General features: G+C 39.3%; 1 protein-coding gene across 1 annotated transcript in view; it reads left to right on the forward strand.

Annotated features, from left to right (window-relative positions):
• Positions 1 to 19,691, forward strand: part of LOC129751602 (bromodomain and WD repeat-containing protein 3-like) — a 40,027-nt gene that overhangs the window by 11,597 nt on the left and 8,739 nt on the right. The window contains exons 2-4 of the mRNA XM_055747200.1: positions 4,421 to 4,479; positions 4,560 to 4,589; positions 5,294 to 5,353. Of these exons, the coding sequence (XP_055603175.1) occupies positions 4,421 to 4,479; positions 4,560 to 4,589; positions 5,294 to 5,353 (149 nt within the window). The remainder of the gene's footprint in view (positions 1 to 4,420; positions 4,480 to 4,559; positions 4,590 to 5,293; positions 5,354 to 19,691) is intronic.

The raw sequence follows: 19,691 nt of genomic DNA on the forward strand, positions 1-19,691 counted from the left end.
AAATAAAGTTTTGAGTATTCAAGTAAATTTCAAATAAAAATTCAAATATCCGAAAGATTACAAGAACAAAAACCAAATTTCGGAAGATGGAAATTGATTCTCATTTTGTATTCTTGATTTTATTGAATTTGCCAATAAAAAAAATACTTGATTTATAGGTTTTATGTTTCTGGCATTATTTTTTATTGTCCCCCCCCCCCCCCCCCCCCCGCGCGGTGTTCCAACTCCGAGTGACAAAAGAAGGATTTAAAATTTGTTCCGGCCTTATTAGTTCTTAATTAAAACAATAGATATCTGAAATTCTGTGATTCCACACAAAATATCTTTGACGATTATCTGTGATGCTTTTTTTTAAGAATTTTGATACAAAATTTATCACAAACATCGATAAATTAAGTTATTTCACTTATAATTTGCAATCCAAATCACCAGAGTCAAAATAATACAGCCTAAGAAATCCTATCGCCATTATATCTAAATAAGATTAAAAATAATAAAAATGTGGATAAAAATCCAAAAATCAAAAGTGTAATTTTGAAGAAAGTGGCTCAAAAATATGTGAAATTCAACATTTTACTGAGATTTCGACAACCTTACTCAACATCTGAATGCAATGATTCAATATAGAACTTAAATTAAAAAAACTGGTTTTTTAACGTTTGTAGAAAAAAATCTAGGCTTTGAGGACAAGTTTTAATTGTGGAAAAAAATTACAAAAACTCTCAAATAGCGAGTCAACGTCCGACGCTGTGATTTCTTTAAAAATATATTTATCACACTCTTAGTTATCACTGTGGTAAGCTCCAGAAGATTTTTAAATGGAAGTGATGACGAATACAGGGTTGCTAGCGAACCGGGAAAACCGGGAAAACCGGGAAAAACTTTGGAATTTCATCATCTCACCGGGAAACCGGGAAAAAACCGGGAATTTCGGCACCTCACCGGGAAAATTTACATGTTTTGAAATTTTTTCACAGAGTTTCAAAGATATTTTTAAAATTATTTCAAAATTTGGGAGTATTTTTTAAGAGTCTCGATATAGAATTATCTCATAAACGCTTATTCGTTCATTTGTAAACAATCGAAGTTTGAATCGCTTTTTTAACAAATTGCGGAGAAATATGAGTTATCTCATTTTTTTCGCTCTCCGCAAGTGTGCTACACTTACAAGCATAACTCAAATGTTATAAATTTAACAATGAAACTATTATAGACAAAACTAACTACAGTCGATCCTGGATAAGTTAAAGTCCAAAGCACTGAACTTTTTTTCTCGCTTGAAGAGGATTCTAACTTAACCAGGTTCTATTTTATAATGGGTCAGCAACATACAAATGCTTAAAAGTGATCTAGAAATGCAACTATTCAATGTGTATTTGTTAGAAATGCACCTGACACCAGTTGATGCATCAGTTCGAAGGTTTCTGAGTAAGTTTCAATATGGTACAAAAGTGTTATTTTCTCCAATTTCCCTGGTCTAGTCAGGAAAACGACTCTAGCTTATAGAGGTTTACACTCTCATTTGAAGAGGTTTTGTGTTTTGCAAAGCTTGAGACTTGATGTTTTCTCTCACTATTGAGGTTTCTCGCACATCCAGATTCGGCTGTACTAGTTTTAGTTTCGACGTCAAATTATTCAGTGTTCGATATACATATTTCATGAAAATATTTATGCAAAAGCCAAATAATTTGGCAGCGTGAGACGTTTTTGAGCAGAGTTATACTTCTTTTTACCAGAAAAAGATATTGGTGTTCCAATGTTATTGTTGTTCTGTATTTCTTTTGAATTGGCCTGAGGAAGGAAGCATTACATTGCAAGTGTTAAATTTTGAATTCATTCTACGTTAAGCTGTTGCTTAAAGTGTCCGAAATCTAAGGTCTTAAACCTGATCAAAAATAATATCCTACACTCAAACAATTAAAGCTCAGCCCTGTATTATACACGATTTCTTGCATGAGCTTTCATTACGTCGTATGAAAAAAATGAGCGGACGCAATTCTTCCATTTAGAATATTTGTAGCCTGGACAGCATATTCTATATGTAAAATACAGAATTTAAAGTTGTTTTGATAACTTTTCAGCAGTTTTCTGTGAATTCTTAAGATGTTTCAAACGACGTAATGAAAGATCAGGCGAGATTTCTATATTTTCACGAACCTTTAGTTCAAATGACTATTACGAAAGTTATTCATTGTTCAATTCAGTTAAAATTTTTTTTTCAAAAACATGTCTTCGTATTTGTACCAACAAATATAACTGCATATGGAAAATAATGATTTTATAGTATGTTTGGATGTCTTTTAAACAGATTTCTATACAAATTATACCTTTTTTTTCTAGAACTTTATAAAAAATCTTGAAAATTATATTGGTTGTAAGTACTACATCATAGTTTCAAGATAAATTAATCGGACTTATTTTTGCAAAATTGATGAAATTGCGGAGCAAAACAACGAATAGATGCCCCGTTCGTTAGATTTGTTAAAAATAATCATGAAAATCTGTCAATTGATACGAAAAGACTACGTGTTAGAAGACGCCGAAGTGTGTTTGCCATGATTTCTAACCGGTTTACAAGTTTTGGGATACATTTATTAGAAATTTGAAGCCCTGTATATTGATTTTTTTTTATTCACCATGATTTTATATGAAAACTAGCTGACCCGGTAAACTTCTTTTCACCTGTTACTCAATAAATCGTTAGAAAATGTTTCATCAACACATCTTTAATTTCTTCGTGCTCGGGAATCAGTTTTCATGAAAATCGTCTTCAAGTTGTTCGAGTTGTGTCCCATTTCTGGTTGGTTTTGTATGGGAGCCCTCCCTTCCATAAAATGTGACATTCTCGAAACTAAAATACAAACCATCTCTGGCCCGAAAAACCCTCGGATACCAAATTTCACTTCATTCCGACCGTCCGTTTGTACGTAATGTTGTTACAAAGAAAACGCCTTCATTTTTATATATAAGACGAGTATAAAAAATATCGAGAAGACCATTATTTATAACCGGGAAAAAAACCTGGGAAAAACCGGGAAAAACTTTGGAATTTCAAAACGAAAACTCGCTAGCAACCCTGCGAATAGTATCATCGTTTTAAACAAAAACGTTGTTTGAATGTTCGCCAAAAAGAACTATTAAAAGATTTACATTTTCAATATCGGTGTTTAAAAAGCCGTGTTTTATTACTGTTTTTGAACACGTGACTTCGTTCTATTTTTCCTTTTTCAGATTTTTTTTTCGTCAAAAAATTGTAGTTATGAAAAATGATGTGAAGTTCTGATAATTATCAGAAAAAAAATTGAAGTGCGGCCCGCCGACATGATTTAAAATTTAAATTGGCCCGTTGATTCAAAAGGTTGCTCACCCCTGTTGTATGTAGTTTTGTTGTTATAAAGATTTACACATCTTTTTTCCGAGCCAAGAGATGAATTCAGAAAACTAACAAAACAACCTCTGTTCCATCCAAGGTCCATAAAGGTGCCAAATTGGTCCTATATGGAACCGAAACGAAAAATGTTCATCTACGGGAAAAGCAAATCGATTGCCACTGTATCTTAAGAACGTAAAAATAGAACTGTATTGCTTTGTTTTAACTTTTTTTTGCTTTATCTAAACTTAAAAAAAAATAAGAAAATAGTTAAATTTTTTCGGCGATATTCGACCAATTAGGGACTTGGTGTAACATTAACCGTCTTTTAATATTTCCAATTAAAAAAAGGTTTATCACATAAGAGTTAAGTGACGGTTTGAACTATTTACTCTATAAAACATTTTTTAGTAAAATTGTTCATGATAGTTTCACAATATCTTTAAAAAAACTGAAATTACCCTTTTGGGTCCAAGTATTTAAACTGTAGGTAGTAAGAGGTCCCCTCTAAATTAAAACATCAAGCATATTTTTGTTTGTTCCCGCAGAGGGAGTCGACCGACCGAACGAAAGATTTTCGTCTCTTGTATGGTATGTTTGCTCGAGAGCCTGGGTCTCTACCCGTACCATCCGTGTGTTTTTCTTGCTTGTTTGTGAGGCAGTGCACACATACAAGTTGATAAACACAGTTTTGAGATAGTATTGGTTGGTCCGACCAACCAACCGAGCTAGCGAGCGACTCAAATTTGCTGTTCTGGGTTCGCTTGCTGTTTTTCCCTGTTTTCATACACAACGAAACCCTACACGTTCCGTCGTACACAGCTCGCTTTGGCTTTGGCTCTTGGCTGACGAATTGTTCGGTCGTTGGTTGGTTGGCCTGAGCTGTTGTGTGAGCTGATTCAAGCATTGGGCAAACGGGTCGACTGACTGGTTTCAGTTGATAGCAAAATACGATGAGAAACGATGGCAGCAGCAGCAGCACCGACGACGAGTGCTGCTTGACGAGTGACTCAACGGCCCAAACTAATCATAGTCTTTCCCTCGTTGCAGAACTCTACTTCCTGATATCGAAGTTCTTGGCCAATGGACCGCTCCGGGAAACGGCCCAGGTAAGATGGACAAGTGACATTTGTGTAAAGGTAATGGTAAAATTAATCAAATGTTTTTTTTTTCTTATATTTTTTTGCAGGTGCTGACTCGCGAGTTGGAGAATCTAAACGTAAGTGTTCGAATTGTCTCGTGTATGTTTACAAACAGTTTGTTTAGGAATTCCCCGGTATGAAACGGGTCGATTAGACCAGCCAGACACGGTGCACGTGCTCGTACTCATGCCGCCATCGGACGACTGTCGAAATTCTTCGCCTTCGTCAGAGGTGAACGCCGCCACTGTACTTTGATTGAGCAATCCATGAACGGCGATGTGGCGGCGAGATGATTTCCTATTTGGTTCATACTGACTGAACTACCGTCGGTTGGGTACGGTTGGCCCAGGCAGACTGAAACTGGGTGACTTTGTACGAACGCGATGGAATAGAAGAACTCGAGTTGTACGTAGTACGTTGCTTTCTCGAGAGTAGAGTACGGCCTTGACCTTGGCATAGAAAAGCGACAGTCCGTGGTCGATGACGTAGCTGGTGCCGTCGCCGCCTCTGACAGACGGCGAGCCTCCAAAGACCGTACTACAGCTGTACATACCCCGTTTACCCTACTGTGCCGGGGATGTGCCGGTTCTCAGACGGTGTCTGGGAACGTTTTGAAAGTTCATTGACTTATGCTAGTTTTGTTTTGGTCTTGTCTTTCCATTCTTGCTGCGCTGGGCTGATGACGCCTCCGCCTCTGTTCGGGACATCCACAACACAACACAACCCTTCCCGGACCTGTCCTTTGCCGCCAATGGATCATCTGTTTATTGTGGCCGTGCAGATTCTTCCTACTCGCTTGGACTGGACCGGCCAATCGCATCGGCAATCGCTAGAGGAATTGGTAAGTATCACTTTGCATTTTTTAAGAGAGGTTTTTTTTCTTCGATTTGAATGAAGTTATTGATTGTTATTAGAAAATTTTTTGATGACCATTATTTTGGAGACCTTTCCCCTCCCTCCGGGGATGGAAACTACCGACCCGGGTGATAATAAATCCGTCCGCCACCCCTGGCCATAAAACTCACACTTACACGACGGCCCCTAGCGAGTAAAATGGGAACGGCCATCATCGTTGCTGCTGCTTGTTCGTTTTTCGTTCTCGCGTGTGCGGCAGCTACGGCGTAGATGATGATGTTGCCGTGGCGCTTGGGGGTCACGTCCGGGCCTTTTTTCATGGAATTCCGGGGACATTTTCCGGCGGAAACGGTTCCCGGAAGTGCGTCCGGACCGACTATCAAATTATAAAATATTTTACGTTGAAATTAATCGAATTAAAGACGTTGATAAAAAATGTTAAAAAATTGTCATCCGGACATCGGATGGTCCACCGGATGTCGGAACTAACCCGGAACATCCGGTAAATTTATATGGCCCGAAAAACTGCTCCGATCCGGATGAAACTTGGTAACCGCCTCACCTAGCATCCTTATAATACGAACCTGCAAAAAAATCCGGAAAAATGTTGTCCAAATGGCCACAAAATCCGTTTTTCATTCGGGTATTTTCATCCGGCCACAAGCTTTCATTTCATTATTGCTTCAAGCAGCACAAGCGAGCGTATCGATTTTATTTTTCTTGTTTGCTACCCTTGCCTCTCGCTCTCTTTCTGCTGTGTTTCGAACCAACGAACGAACAAACACAGCTCACATCATCATGAATGGCAGCCATCTTGGGGATGATTCTAGATATCGGTACCCTGGTCCCTGGGCTGAGGCAAATTCCTAGTGCTGGTTCGGAACCGCATGGAACTCCGCCAGTTAAATATCAATGGGCTTTTCAAATGTTACTTTGAAAAATTTCATTCGGATGTAGGTACAATTTTATTAATAGAAGGCTTACTTGTGTAGGCTCAAATAAAAATGTATAAATAGAATTTACGTCGGTCAAATTTTGATCTTTTGTAAACTTGTTTTTTTTAGAAAATTTGTAAGTTAGTTAAGAAAGTTTCAACATATGTAAGTTATTTGAACTTCGAGTAAGACTTGTTATGTAATATGTCGTCAAGTGTTCAAGTGAAAAGTATTCTTGGAAATCTCTATATCAGCTTTCATCCGTTTAAACAAATTCAGTTTTGAAACCGTTAAAATTAAAAACAAATTAAAATCAAGTTGACGCCAGCCATTTCAGTCAGTAACATTTGTTCCATACTCATCGTTCCTGGTTTGGCTTCACATCACCATTCGAAATCAGCATGCATAAGAGGAGCTCTGTGGCTCAACGATGACGACGACGACGACAGCAACAAAAACGACCAACATTCAGCCAACCAACCATCACACCGTGTGTTGGGTTGTGTTGTGTGTAGATGGTGATGGAACCCCTATAACATCATCCACTGAAAGCGGTAAGGGAACAGCTAACAGAGCTACCCACACAACCATACACAACGGACCAGCAGGCCAACCGACTATTTGACGGTGTTGCCTGGCGGGGTGTGCACACAAATGACGTGCCGTCAAATCGGTTTGTTTTGGAAGCATTCCTTTCTTCATCTGCGGAACGGATGTCGTTGTCTATGGAACGGCCATCGAGCGAGCTCTCTTTCGTCTCGTCTCGTCATGACGACTGTCGACGACACGGAGGCCGCCTCTGGCCGGGGTTTAAATTTTGTGATGGTTCTTTTTTTCTGTTACTGAGACTTCATGAGAGGGACTAGCTGAGTAATACTGAAATAGAGTACAGAATATTTTATTTATTTATCATCAAACAAGCATTTTTCTTTGATACGAATTTTCATGTTGGCAGTTCAAAATATCAATAAATATGAACTCGATTCGATATTGCATATTTATTTCGGGAATCCTTACCGAACTACTAAAATGTTATTGTTTCTCGGTAATTTTTGCCATAATTAATTTATTTAATCAAATTGTCAAATCTGACAACAAAACTTATTTAAGGCTTTATATCGTTGTAATAAGCAAGAATCGGTATTTTTACCGAATTGTTTTGACGTTTGACTTTACAAACGTTCGGTAATTTCTACCGAACTACTGTAAAATTACGGTGATTCCTACCGAGGGAATTCGCTTATTATTTTGCCGAATTATAGACGTGTGTAGGTAATCCATTCGATAGTTTTTTTCTTTCATGTTGAAAATTGACAGCTTTCAAACGTGGCTGTAAATGATCTGTCATTATTGGCTGTTTTCCCTTTGACAAATGTGTAATTGTATAGCCGAGCAACCCATAATTTTTACCGATTTAAAAAATCTGTTTTTGATACCGAAATACCTATAGAATTGTTACCAAAATAGCTACTATTATTACTGAAATATGTACTTGTAAAACAACCGAAATGTCGGTTTAATGAAAAATTTGTAAAAAAAATTCGGTAAAATCGCCGGTTGACGTTTGAATTGATCATTCGGATTGTTGATCGTAGAGGTTTTTCGTACCACCTACAGGCGTAATATGGCTACCAAGATACTGGAAGCACTTCACTTTCACAACTTGTTACTCAGCTCCCATTTTCTGTGTTGATCTACATGGTAATCGGTGGATCGCATAAGGTCACTTGGGTAACCCGAGTTGCAGAACAGGAAATCTGCATCAGCCAAAAATGGAGAAGGAGCCTTCTTGATGTCCGAAACAAACGAAGTTACAACTGAGAGTTACTTGTGTGTGATGAAAAAGTCGAACGTCGCCCTTGGTTTGTCCGACATTGACTTCGAAACCTGATGTCTTGGAGCTGAGGTCGTTGGGTTTGTTCTGCATATCTGGATGTCTTTGAGCGAGCATAACAATGTCATCAGCCAGGTCAAGGTCGATGAGCTGCTCCATTGTTGAAAGATTCCATGACAATCCTAAGTCCCGTCTACAGCTGATCTATCCATTCAAGATCTCATCCATTACGATGAGTAAAAGAAGCGCGGATGAGATATATCCTTATCTCACTCCAGCAGTTCCGGAATTGAATTGGACGAGAGGTGCTGGACCTTGCCCGAATATGCATAGTACTTGCTTTGATGAGATGGACTAGTTTCTCTGGGACTCCTCTTGGTCTAAGGGCAGCTCAGATGTTTTCATGGTTCAATCGGTCGAATGCTTTTTCGATTTCAACGAATACCAGCAGAAGTGCTGGAATTAGATTAATTTCCACGTCAAAGTTATGCCACGTCAGTTACCGTACTTGGTGAGGTCTTCATTCTTCGGGATCTTTACGAGGATACCCTGCTCCCAGTCGGACGGGTGCTGCAATATTCTAGATATCAGTGTAAACACGGCACAACAATCGTACTGACAAGGCAAGTTCGATTTTGAGCACTTCAGCAGGAATGTAATCGAACCCAGGTGCCTTGTTGGGCATAAAGCTTGCTTTAGATAGAATTGGAACAAAAACAATTGCCTGTTTTTCAGTTATTTGTTATTGAATTCAAGATCTTTTTTATACAAATGTAGCGTTTCTAGACGGATAAAACTAGGTATTAGTCACGGTTTCGATGGAATTCTCGAATTTTTCCTGTAATACGCTTATCAGGCGCACCTTCTTCGTACATCGTTTTAGCTATCTTATTCCAGCAGGTCTTCATCTGATTAATGTCTTTGACAACCTTTGCCTTGACTCTCCTCTTCATGATAGCCCAATATTTCTCAAAAGGGCCGAACTGGGGCAGTTGAGGGGCTTAAGTTTTTTCGGAACGAAATGGACCTTTTTCTCTGCATACCATTCTTGGACGACTTTGCTGCGATGACAGCTTGCTAAATCGGACCAAAACATCACGGGATGGATGATTGTGGGATCAAATGAACGGCAAAATTCGTTTTCGTTCCGACATCATTGTCTTATTTGTAACTGTTGAGATAGCAGAATTGGGGCAGGGACAGGAACAACCACAATCCAAAAGGCTTTTGGACTAATATAAAAATACGTCTTTATTAAGCGAAGTTCTGGTACTAAGTGTTAAGTTTTTCATTATAAACAAGGTTCGTTACTAAGCACTGTTGCTATGGAAAAACTGAAATTGTTGAAAGGATATCATGGATTGCTACTCCTTCAACACCCCCTCTCGTACATGCAGGCCGACATCCGTTTCGGGTCCCAAACGGAATTCCAGCGGCTTGGTTGAGACATCAGCAAGTTGATCTGGTTTCTCGATAGCATCTATTTTCACCAATCCTGAGGCATTATGATCGCACGCAAAACGATATCCGGTGGACCGATTTACACCATACAATGATCGGACCAAATGCCACACTTGGCGGGTTTTTGCCTGTCGGGAACTTTCATGTAAACCGTCTCTTTCAACATTCCGTGAAATTGATAGAGTGATTTCATGAAAACCACATGAATCGCTGCTAATCGACCTCCGGCAGGGTAGGTTTCTTCGAAGTCTTGCCCAAGTTGCTGTAGATAGTTTTTCGCTGCTAATCGAGGCTCGTAGAGCAACGGTCGACCGTGGTCATCTTCATTAAGGCGAAACATCCATTCCGGACTCAAGAGCTTCAAACAATCGGGGCCCATCGTCAGGTCCCAAGAGTAATTCTTTTCAGATGAATTACGATCGCACCTCTCATCTTCCAGCGGCTTCGTACGATTCGGCACCAAGGTCGGGAAAACTCTCTGGAACATCAAAAGAAAGAGGACCAGCAGAAACTGCACCAAAATTAACGAAATAAACCAGGACTTACCTGGGAGCGAGCGCTCCCTACCGCTACGCCTCACCGAACGCTTGCTTTAAGGGCTCGTGGTGTTCTAGATACGGCAGGAGCGCGGATGGCTCTCCGTTGCTGCTAACATCAGATGCACATTCATTCGCCTCAGGGAATTCTTCGGAACCAGTAAGCGAATCGGGCAATTCACTATAAACCACACATAGCGAATCTTGAACAAAGATGACTAGTTTCGAACCATCACTTTCATTCCCCTCTGGTTCGAAAGGTAGGGTGACCATCATGCACCCGTTTTTGACTCGGTTACCTTCTGAATATATCTTGATTTGCAGCTCATAAAGATTACCATTCAGATATGCGACCGCAACTGTCATTCCATCCTCCTTCAACGTCGCTTTGGAGCCAGAGAACAAAACGGAAATTCCAGCCTTTGGCAGCTTCTTGACCGACATCAGATTCTCCTTGAGATCCGGAATGTACAGCAGATCTTTCATATTGACGAGCACTTTAGTGTTACTGTTTCCAATGATTGTCCCAGTTTGAGTTGCTTCAAGAGTCTGACCATCTTTCACCACCTCTATGATGATCGATTCGCTCAATTTGGATAACGACGTGAAAACCGATTTATCATTCACTAGATGCTCACTGGATCCAGAGTCGAGCTTGAAACACAGCACTTTCTTGTGTTTTCTTTGCTCCGAAAATTGATCTGTCATGAAGCACACAGATTTCACCCTGATGCTACGTTAGCCTCACCATCCAGTTTGACACGGCAATCGACCCTCTTGTGTCCCTTCTTGCCGCACCGGTTACATCTTCCGTTGAACTTCTTCGTGACTTTCTTAGGAAAATCAGCCCCAAGAAACGCTGCTGACTGCTCTTGACCATGCACATCCCTATGACGACCCATTTGCTTCATCTCCTCGCTTAACAAACGCTGCTTTACAAGTTCCAGGCTCAGTTAATCGCCATCCAGGTTCTCCAGAGCTGTGATCAAGGGGTCGTATGATTCCGGCAGGGTGCCGAAAAGAATCACTGCTTCTGACAAATTCGTTCCAGCCAAACGTAGCTGCCGAACAAGGTCTTCAAACTTCACTTGATGGGACCGCATGGATTCACCTTCGTTCATCTTCAAACGACCAAGTTGCTTCCGAAAAAGATTCTGCGAGGCAAGACTTTTCTTGGCAAACGAATTTTCGAGAGCACACCACATCAGTTTTGATGCTGCCTTGTCACGAACTATTTCCAGGCATTCGTCTCCGAGGCTAATCAACGTTGACTTCGCTTTCCTGTCCGCTTCACGAAATTTTGTCCTTTCTGCTGCCACTTCCCGTGGATCCTGCGCCAACGTGTGGGCCAACCCCAATGCGTCCAGATGCATCTTGATCCGGAAGCTCCAATTGTGGAATCCATTTCCACCACAGAATAACGGTATGCCGTGTAAAACTGCTTCTCTTCCTGAAGAGTCCATAACCTGTTGAGATAGCAGAATTGGGGCAGGGACAGGAACAACCAGAATCCAAAAGGCTTTCAGACTAATATAAAAATACGTCTTTATTGAGCAGGGTTCTGGTACTAAGTAATAAGTTTTTCATTATAAACAAGGTTCGTTACTAAGCACTGTTGTTGAAAGGATATCATGGATTGCTACTTCTTCAACAGTAACGAAAACTTTCGTTTCTATGGGCAGCACCGAATTTCCTCGCCAAATCACGGTGCGACAGATTGGAATTCCTCTTAAACGTCTTCAAAATCTTACCACGCAGTTTCAGGTCGACAGTTCCACTCCGGCGATTGGCTTGAGGCTTCCGAATCGTCTTCAATGTTTCCTTATACCGTTTGATAACGTGCTATACGGTATTTCTGGGAAATTTGCGCGATCTGTCTCTTGTGTTCTCCAGTGTTAGGCCAACAGTCTGTCCTTAGTCTCACTCAATCTCAATATCTCTAGGTTGAGACGGCTGGCAACTTGAGCCAGCTTGCCTAGGCGGGCGAGGGTCAAAGCATTCCAAGTACCAATTCTCGTCCGTGTTTTCATGTTAGAGTTTAGAGTTAGAGTTCTATTGGCTCTTCTTTTGGTTTCCGTTACAAGATTTTATTCAGAAGCATTTGGTTGTTGGTCTAAGATACCTATCCCGCGATGGGGCCGTCATCTTGGTTCTAGCTGGCAGGAGCCGCATTGCATATATTCAGCCGCTGTATTCAAGAAAGACACTGTTTGAACCGCCACTGACCTAGACACCAAATTACTGAACTCGTACACGGAAAATTAAAAAAAAGGTAAAATTTACCGAGAAGCAGAGGTGATTTTTTTCCTCCCATCTTTCGAGGTAAATTTTACCTTTGTTCCATTCACCTTTCAAAAAGATTTTTTTTTCATTCACCTACAAAAATGGTTGTTTTTCGTTTCACCTATAGACTATAGGCTATAGTAAATTTTTTTAAGTTTTTGAGATTCACTGAGCAAAAAGGTAGATTGTACCATTTTCCCATTCACTGACTAAAAAGGTAATTGCTATGTTTTGGCTGGTTTCGTCGTTAAAAATAAAACAAATACAAAATTTTTTCATAATTCGATATTTATTTAAGAGAGACGGGAATTTTTTTCTATTATTGTTTTGGAATCTATTACCATGTTCTGAAAAGTCGTATAAGACCAATGCAACTTCCTTCCCCCAGGCTGGTGACAATCCAGGTTAGTGATCTACTTTTTAATCCTTTACCGGATAAATACTCCTGGCTTCCTCTCTGTCACCTTCTTCGCATTCTTCCGAGCCACCATGGCCGCATGCAAGCTTTTGTTCATTTTGTTCCAAATAATTGAAAATTTGGAATATTTTTCATTATCCACCCCCTCACGTGGTGCGTCAACTTTAAGTGACAAAAGAAGGATTTCAAATTTGTTCTGGCCTAATTGATTGGGGATAAATAAACCAGAAAAAATATCATAAATTGATGTTATCGTTTACAAAACTCATTAGAGACTGTAAATGAAAAAAAAAACCCACCCAATGAGCCAAACTCCCTGCATGGTGTCTAGAGCACCAGCTATTGCCATGGGGGCAACAGAACTGAGCCCACCCATCACATCATTTCTATTCTCTCCACACCATCATCATGTTACCTAACTTTGGCCGACACAAGAGAAGGCAGCTCGAATCGATAGAGAAATGCAGCCGTGCTCTGGCTCAGTGCTGCTCGGGTGTTCAACTTTTGCTGCCTGCCATCATTTCGTCTTCAACCAAAGTCTGGCTGGTGGCAATGACAAAGTCTGATAATAAAGTTGCTGGTCGCTTGAACTGGATGTATTGTCATTGAAGTTGAAATCCGAAGTTTTCGCGCTGGTGATCGGCAACCTTGCCAACTAGCGACGTTATGAAATATCATTACTGGCAACGCTTTTGTAAAGTAATAACCAGCGTGCCTATACAGCTACGGGTGGTTGCATATTGAGCAACAGTAGGCAAGGAGTACAGAAAGTTTCTCATTGGTGGGGGGTGGAGACGGAGCGCTTTTTTAAAGCGAATTGTTCGCCTACCATGCCTATGATTACGATTGCCTGTCACAAGATGGACGATTCCGTGTATTCACGCAGAGTAAACTTGAATTTTGGAACGAATTAAATCTGACTTTGATTCAAAACATTAATTTTTTTGAATCCAGCTCCTGTTTTCTTTGAATCAATGAATTATAGTTTTGATTGAAAAGAATAATTTTTGAAAGAAAGAATATTTTTTTTGAGTTGAATAACTTTGGACTTTGATTTCAAACAAATTCTTTGATTCAAAAGAAATTTGTTCAATTGCATATTTCTTTAGAAACAAAGTAAATTTTCTTTCAACCGAAGAAAAATGTTTTAAACTGAAAAGAATAATTTTTTGAAACAAAAACTTCAAACTTAGAAGATATTTTGCATTGACTTGCAAGAATAACAGAAAACCGAAAAATCGAATAAAGTTCGGCCGCTCGTTTTAAACATCAAACCAGTGAATCGGAGTAAGCTATAAATAAGGAGGATTCAGGATGCAAAATGGTAAGTGTGAGTTAATAAATACTGAATATTTAAGTGAATTCAAGATTTTATAAAACGCTTGTATAGTTACAGGACCACGGCCGACGGATAGATTTCCAAGTCCCTCGAACATGGAGAAAGCTGCGCAAAGTAACACCACTGATGAACTGATATAAGCTCGAACAAAAAATCTTCAGAAACTTGTGTAAAATTTCCTGTGTTCTCTTTTAAAGAAGCCGTTAAAAAGGGACGAAAAACAGTGCCATCTATTGCTTGATTTGTAACTTTTGAACGGCGCAATAGATGGCACTGTTTCTAGATATCTTTTTTGAAAGTAAGAATTTTTCGAGAGGGCGTAATGGTGTTTGAACTCATTAATAAATAAATTTAAATACAATTAGATGAATTGCTCTATATAATTAGATGAACTACGAATAAATTTCAGCTGAGAAAAATAGCATCAAGATAATGTTGTCACTAGATAGACTGACGAAATGACAGATAAACAAGCTTGAATTATAAAATTCCAGAAACGTATTCAAAATTTCAAATGCTATCATTTAAGCAAGCCGAATCAACTTTTGAAGTACCTGATTCTTGGAAGAGCGCAACTGAATATGATCTCAAAAATTAATAAACTAACATCGTAGAAAAATGGACGGCTTCAATATATTCACAACAAGGTAAATTCATCTGGTTCATTTAATCTTGATTCTTTTTACTAAAGAGGCTAACTAACAACTTTGAACAAGCCAGACGAACCAGTTATTTTATCCAGTTGAGCTTAAAATTAACCATCCAACGAAGAAATACAGATTCTAGGCTTCTCTGAGCGGGCATTTGAACGCAACATATCTGTTTATATTAAGTTGCTCATGGTAGTTTGAAGCAATTCGAAAAACAGCTTCAAGCGTCAAATTTTGATAACGCGAATCAGAAATGTGTAACGAATCTTCAACATCAATTTGCTCGAAACTCGTCAAATAGGTACGACCTTTTCATAATTGACAAAACTTTGTTATTTTGTTTTGTTTACATTTCATTTACTTCTTGACAGTTCTCTCTGGTGTCCTTGGAGACATCTGGTGGCTCAACCAAAAAACATAAATTTGATTCAAAACGGTCGTCGGGACATTACACACTTTTCAAGGCTTAGCTTGTACATCAGTTCATCAGTAGTAACACCTCCCCAAATCCCGCGGTCGTATTTTTTCGGCCCAATCTTCAACGGCAATCACCAGTCGGACCAGCCAGCAGCTGGAGTGGCTTTCGGAAGTTTATTGACCGGCCCACGGAGAATGCGAAACTTTGTCAACGATATCAAGACCCTTCTCAGTTATAGTGAACCAGTGTTTTATGTGTTTGTGAATAAAAAAGAATTTAAGAACTAAAATTGTATCTTTTTACTATTCAAACTCCTAATAGGAACTTCGAAACAACGGGGTAAAAATTTTCCAATTGGAATAAACGGAATATGGTTCAATGAATAAATGCTTTTAAATCTATATCTAAATTACCTTTGAGCAAAGATAATAACTTTAAATCAAAATGAAACTGGTTTTTGTATCAAAGCATTAATATTTTGAATCTAAGATTTTTCAAAAGAAAAAATCTTTGAAACAGAGGAAAATGCATTTGAACCAAAGGATTTTTTATTTATACCAAAACCAAAGGAAAAAATCCTTGTTTTTGGGGCACTTTCCTTTGAAATAAAAAATCTTTGGTATAAGAACACACCCGAAGTTGTACACGTCCTGATAATAACTTGTCGCCAGTGAGTGTCGCCAGTAAATGTCGCCAGCGCTCATTGACGATAACTCCGGTTTGGGGATTCAGCGACAATAGTCGTGCAGCAGAAGACATAAAGTCCGTTCAACAGCCAATTGGAATCGGTTTCAATCGATTTCGATTGGTAAATTGTTGTTCACTCAGCCAATGTTGTGATCGAAACTAATCCAATTGACGTTCAATAAAGCCAATCGAAATCGATCGAAACCAATCGAAAACGATCAAGCTCGGAAGCAGGATTCATTTCTATCGATTTCTATCACACTAACACAAATGCAGTTGTTTTCTGTCAAAAACAGCTGATTTGGTTTGTTGTGAAAAATTATTAGAATTATACCGTATTTGTTTTCACCACCCGAAAGTGTTGCACCTTCCAGGCTGAAAACGAGCATGAATCGAGTTTTGCACCCACCTTTGTTGGTGTACGTGAAATCGGCAGTGTCAACAGAAAACATCAAGCTGTCAAAAATCCATAACAGCTGGTATTTGTTTTCGTTTGACTTCGAAAATTGAAATGAAATTTACTTTAGTTGATCATTATCTTTTAAATAATATGAAAATTTTAGCATGAATTTATATACTATGTTGAATTGTGAAGATTTCAGATTTATTTTGCTTGGTAGATTCGCCTCTGGCTCTGATGATAACTGCAATACCGGCTGATTCTGGGTGGTCTATGTTTGCTGCTGCTAGACTGCAGTTACCCCAGCTTGAAGGTTCCAGTATTTTGAACGTTTATTCCTCGCAAATACCTCGAGTACCTATTTCCGTTTTCAGATGACAAAAGAAAAATTCTTGGAAGTCAAATTGGCGAACTCAGATCGCGGAAACCGGGGGAGAAAATTTTGCTAACAGACCGAAACGAACGAAATTCAAGCTCCCAATGCGGGTGTAGTCTCGAACTACCGTTTTTGAAGGGCAACGGGTGGGAATCCGGGACTTGGCGCAACCGAGCATCGTCACCCTAAGGCACAGCTCGAAGCAGAGTAGCTTCGATGCAGCTGAACGCTTCTTGCTGTGGAGATCAACTTATAGGACCCTCCCGAACAAGAAAACTTTTCGGTTTGGGCGATTCCACCAGATCTTTGGGTTGGCCTTTTTGCACTCGGATTTGCTGCTCTTTTTCGGCATCGCCTGGAACCGATTGCAGCAAACCTTCTGGGAACAAGTTTCCGTTCTTCGGGATAATGAAGAGAAAAAAAACAGCTAGAACGCAATTTTTGCGGTATAGAAATAAACCAACCAGCTGATATTTGTTTACAACGGGAAGCACGTGCTGTCAAAATTCATGATAGTATTGGTGAGAGCGCAAGCAACACCGAATATTTTCAGAGTGTTCCACCGTCCACTTTATGGTGCACTACCAGTGGACTACCCATCCTGAAAACGAGCATTAAAACAGCAAAAAGTGCACTACCGGTAGTGCCCCGGTGCACCACCACACGAAAACGAATTCTCTATTAGAAATGAAAGTTATGTCATTTGTGTTTCCTGTCGTGGGCTGAGTCGGTGGTGCAGTGCTAGTCGTGCTGAGTCAGTGGTGCTGGTCGGTGGTGCTGGGTCGGTGGTGCTATGCCAGTCATGCTGAATCAATATTGCTATGCCAGGTATTCTGAGTCGGTGGTGCTGTGCTAGTCGTGCTGGTCGGTGGTGCTGGGTCTGTTGTGCTGTGCCAGTCATGCTGAGTCGGTGTTGCTGTGCCAGCAAATATGCTGGAATATAAAAAAAGCTAAAATTTACCGAATAACTGGGGTAATTTTTTCCACCCCTCTTTCGAGGTAAATTAAAAAAAAGGTACATTTCACCTTTTTTTCATTCAACCTAGCAAAAAAGGTAAATTTTACCTTTTGTTCAATTCACCTAGGAAAAAGGTACATATTTAATGTTTGCTTAGTTCTATCAATGGAATAATATCAAATCATAAATAAAAAATACTTAATTCATGCAAATACTGATTTTTATTAATTCATACTTCAAAATTATTTAATAATCGTGTTTAATAGTATAATAAGCTTTTTTTTTGTCAGATCACTTGAAATGCGATTTATCGGCCACAATTGTCTCTCCAGCTTGGACTGCAGTTTCTTCATTTCGAGATTGTCCGAGTCAAATGCCATTGCCTCCTTTCTGTTGTTGTTACATAACATCTTCTTCTCTCCGAGCTGCTGTCACCATCCTTGACCATTGCCGTTTTATCATTCAAATTTTAAAATCGACCCGGTCCAACCATCGCAAATGTATGGCTCAAGTCAATTCTGTCACTTTTAAGTCTAGAAGTAGAAGAAAAGAAATGTTTAGAAGCAAGCTACGCTACGTGCTGACCGCGGGTCATGGGATAAATAAAAACTATTCCAGCTGCAGCTCAAATTTTGCTTGCTAGGCGTAGGCAACTGAATTAAAAAAAACCGCACCACGAATGTACCTTTTCATTGAGCTCAATTCAGGTAAATTTCACCTTGCTAGATTATGAAAAGTGCACAGCTGAATAAAAAATGACAACAAACACAGCGCGTTAGTATTAGTGTCAGGCTGTTCATTCAGCAGCCTGATAGAAATCGATTGAAGTCAATTGGTAAAACAGCTGATCAGCTGTCAATCCATTTCAATTGATTTCGATTGAGTTTTGTTGAACACACCTATATTCATTTTGGTTCTTTCTTTGAGAAGGATACACATTTGAAGGTCATATTTTGTGATTTGTTTACACACTGGTTTTGGCTTATCAGCTTTGAATATCTATGTTATGATACTCCATGGTGGATGGGTTGGAGTTAAAAAGGGATATCTCATCTCACATTTTTTTATTAATTCATACCTAACAAAGTCTAAAGTTTAGGTTTAGGTTAGGGCTTTTACAACTTCCAAAATTACAACAAATTAGCTCTTATTTCATCATTGTTCGCAAATCGTTTCTACGAGAGGTTGTCCAGTCTTGCGTGTATGTATGGTCTAACTTATACAGACACAGAAATTGTACAACCCCCAGCCCAGCCAGAAGTGCGAACGAACATTGGGTAGTAAGTAGGTGGTAAACGACTAACACTAGCGAAGCTACCGTTACCGTTCAATGAAAGTTGTATGTATTTTTTTTTTAATTAATGTTTTTTTTTAATTTATTGCATAGAATAATGACTTCAATCATTAAGGTCTAAAAACACTTTTATTGATTTCAACATGTTTCAAAACCATATTTATGCATTCAGGCTTGAGATAAACATATTAAGAAACAATCACTAGATGTGTCCACTCTACAGATGTCGTTCTCAACTACTCTCTCCATGCGAGATCTGATTTGAAGCACACCTTCGCAATATAAACCCCTGACATTGAAGCCCTCGCCTCAGAAATAGAATCCTTCAGAGAATTGACACTTCGCTGAAAGGATTCATAGGCATTTGCTTGAACATACGCCCATATCAAACAGTCGAGAGGGTTCAAATTCGGACTGCTTGGAGGCCAAAAACCCTTTATCCAAAACTTCGTGTTTTCCTTAAATCAGGTTTGGATCCGTGGTGAGGTACGACATGGGCTCCATATTGTTGGAAAACAACATTCCCAGGTTCATCGGAGTTTACCCGAATTCACAGAAGCACCTGTTTTTTCCTAACTTTCTTTTAAACTTCAGTATGAACTTTAACTCCAGCTTTTATGAAAACAGGATACATCTTCAATACTTTCGAAACAACAACTCCAAATACCATAACTCCGGCGGTATTCTTGGTAGTAAACTTTAATTTCACATTCTCTGGAACTTTAATTAGTCCTG

The sequence above is a fragment of the Uranotaenia lowii genome, chromosome 3, assembly GCF_029784155.1.
Source record: "Uranotaenia lowii strain MFRU-FL chromosome 3, ASM2978415v1, whole genome shotgun sequence".
Taxonomy (NCBI): Eukaryota; Metazoa; Arthropoda; class Insecta; order Diptera; family Culicidae; genus Uranotaenia; species Uranotaenia lowii.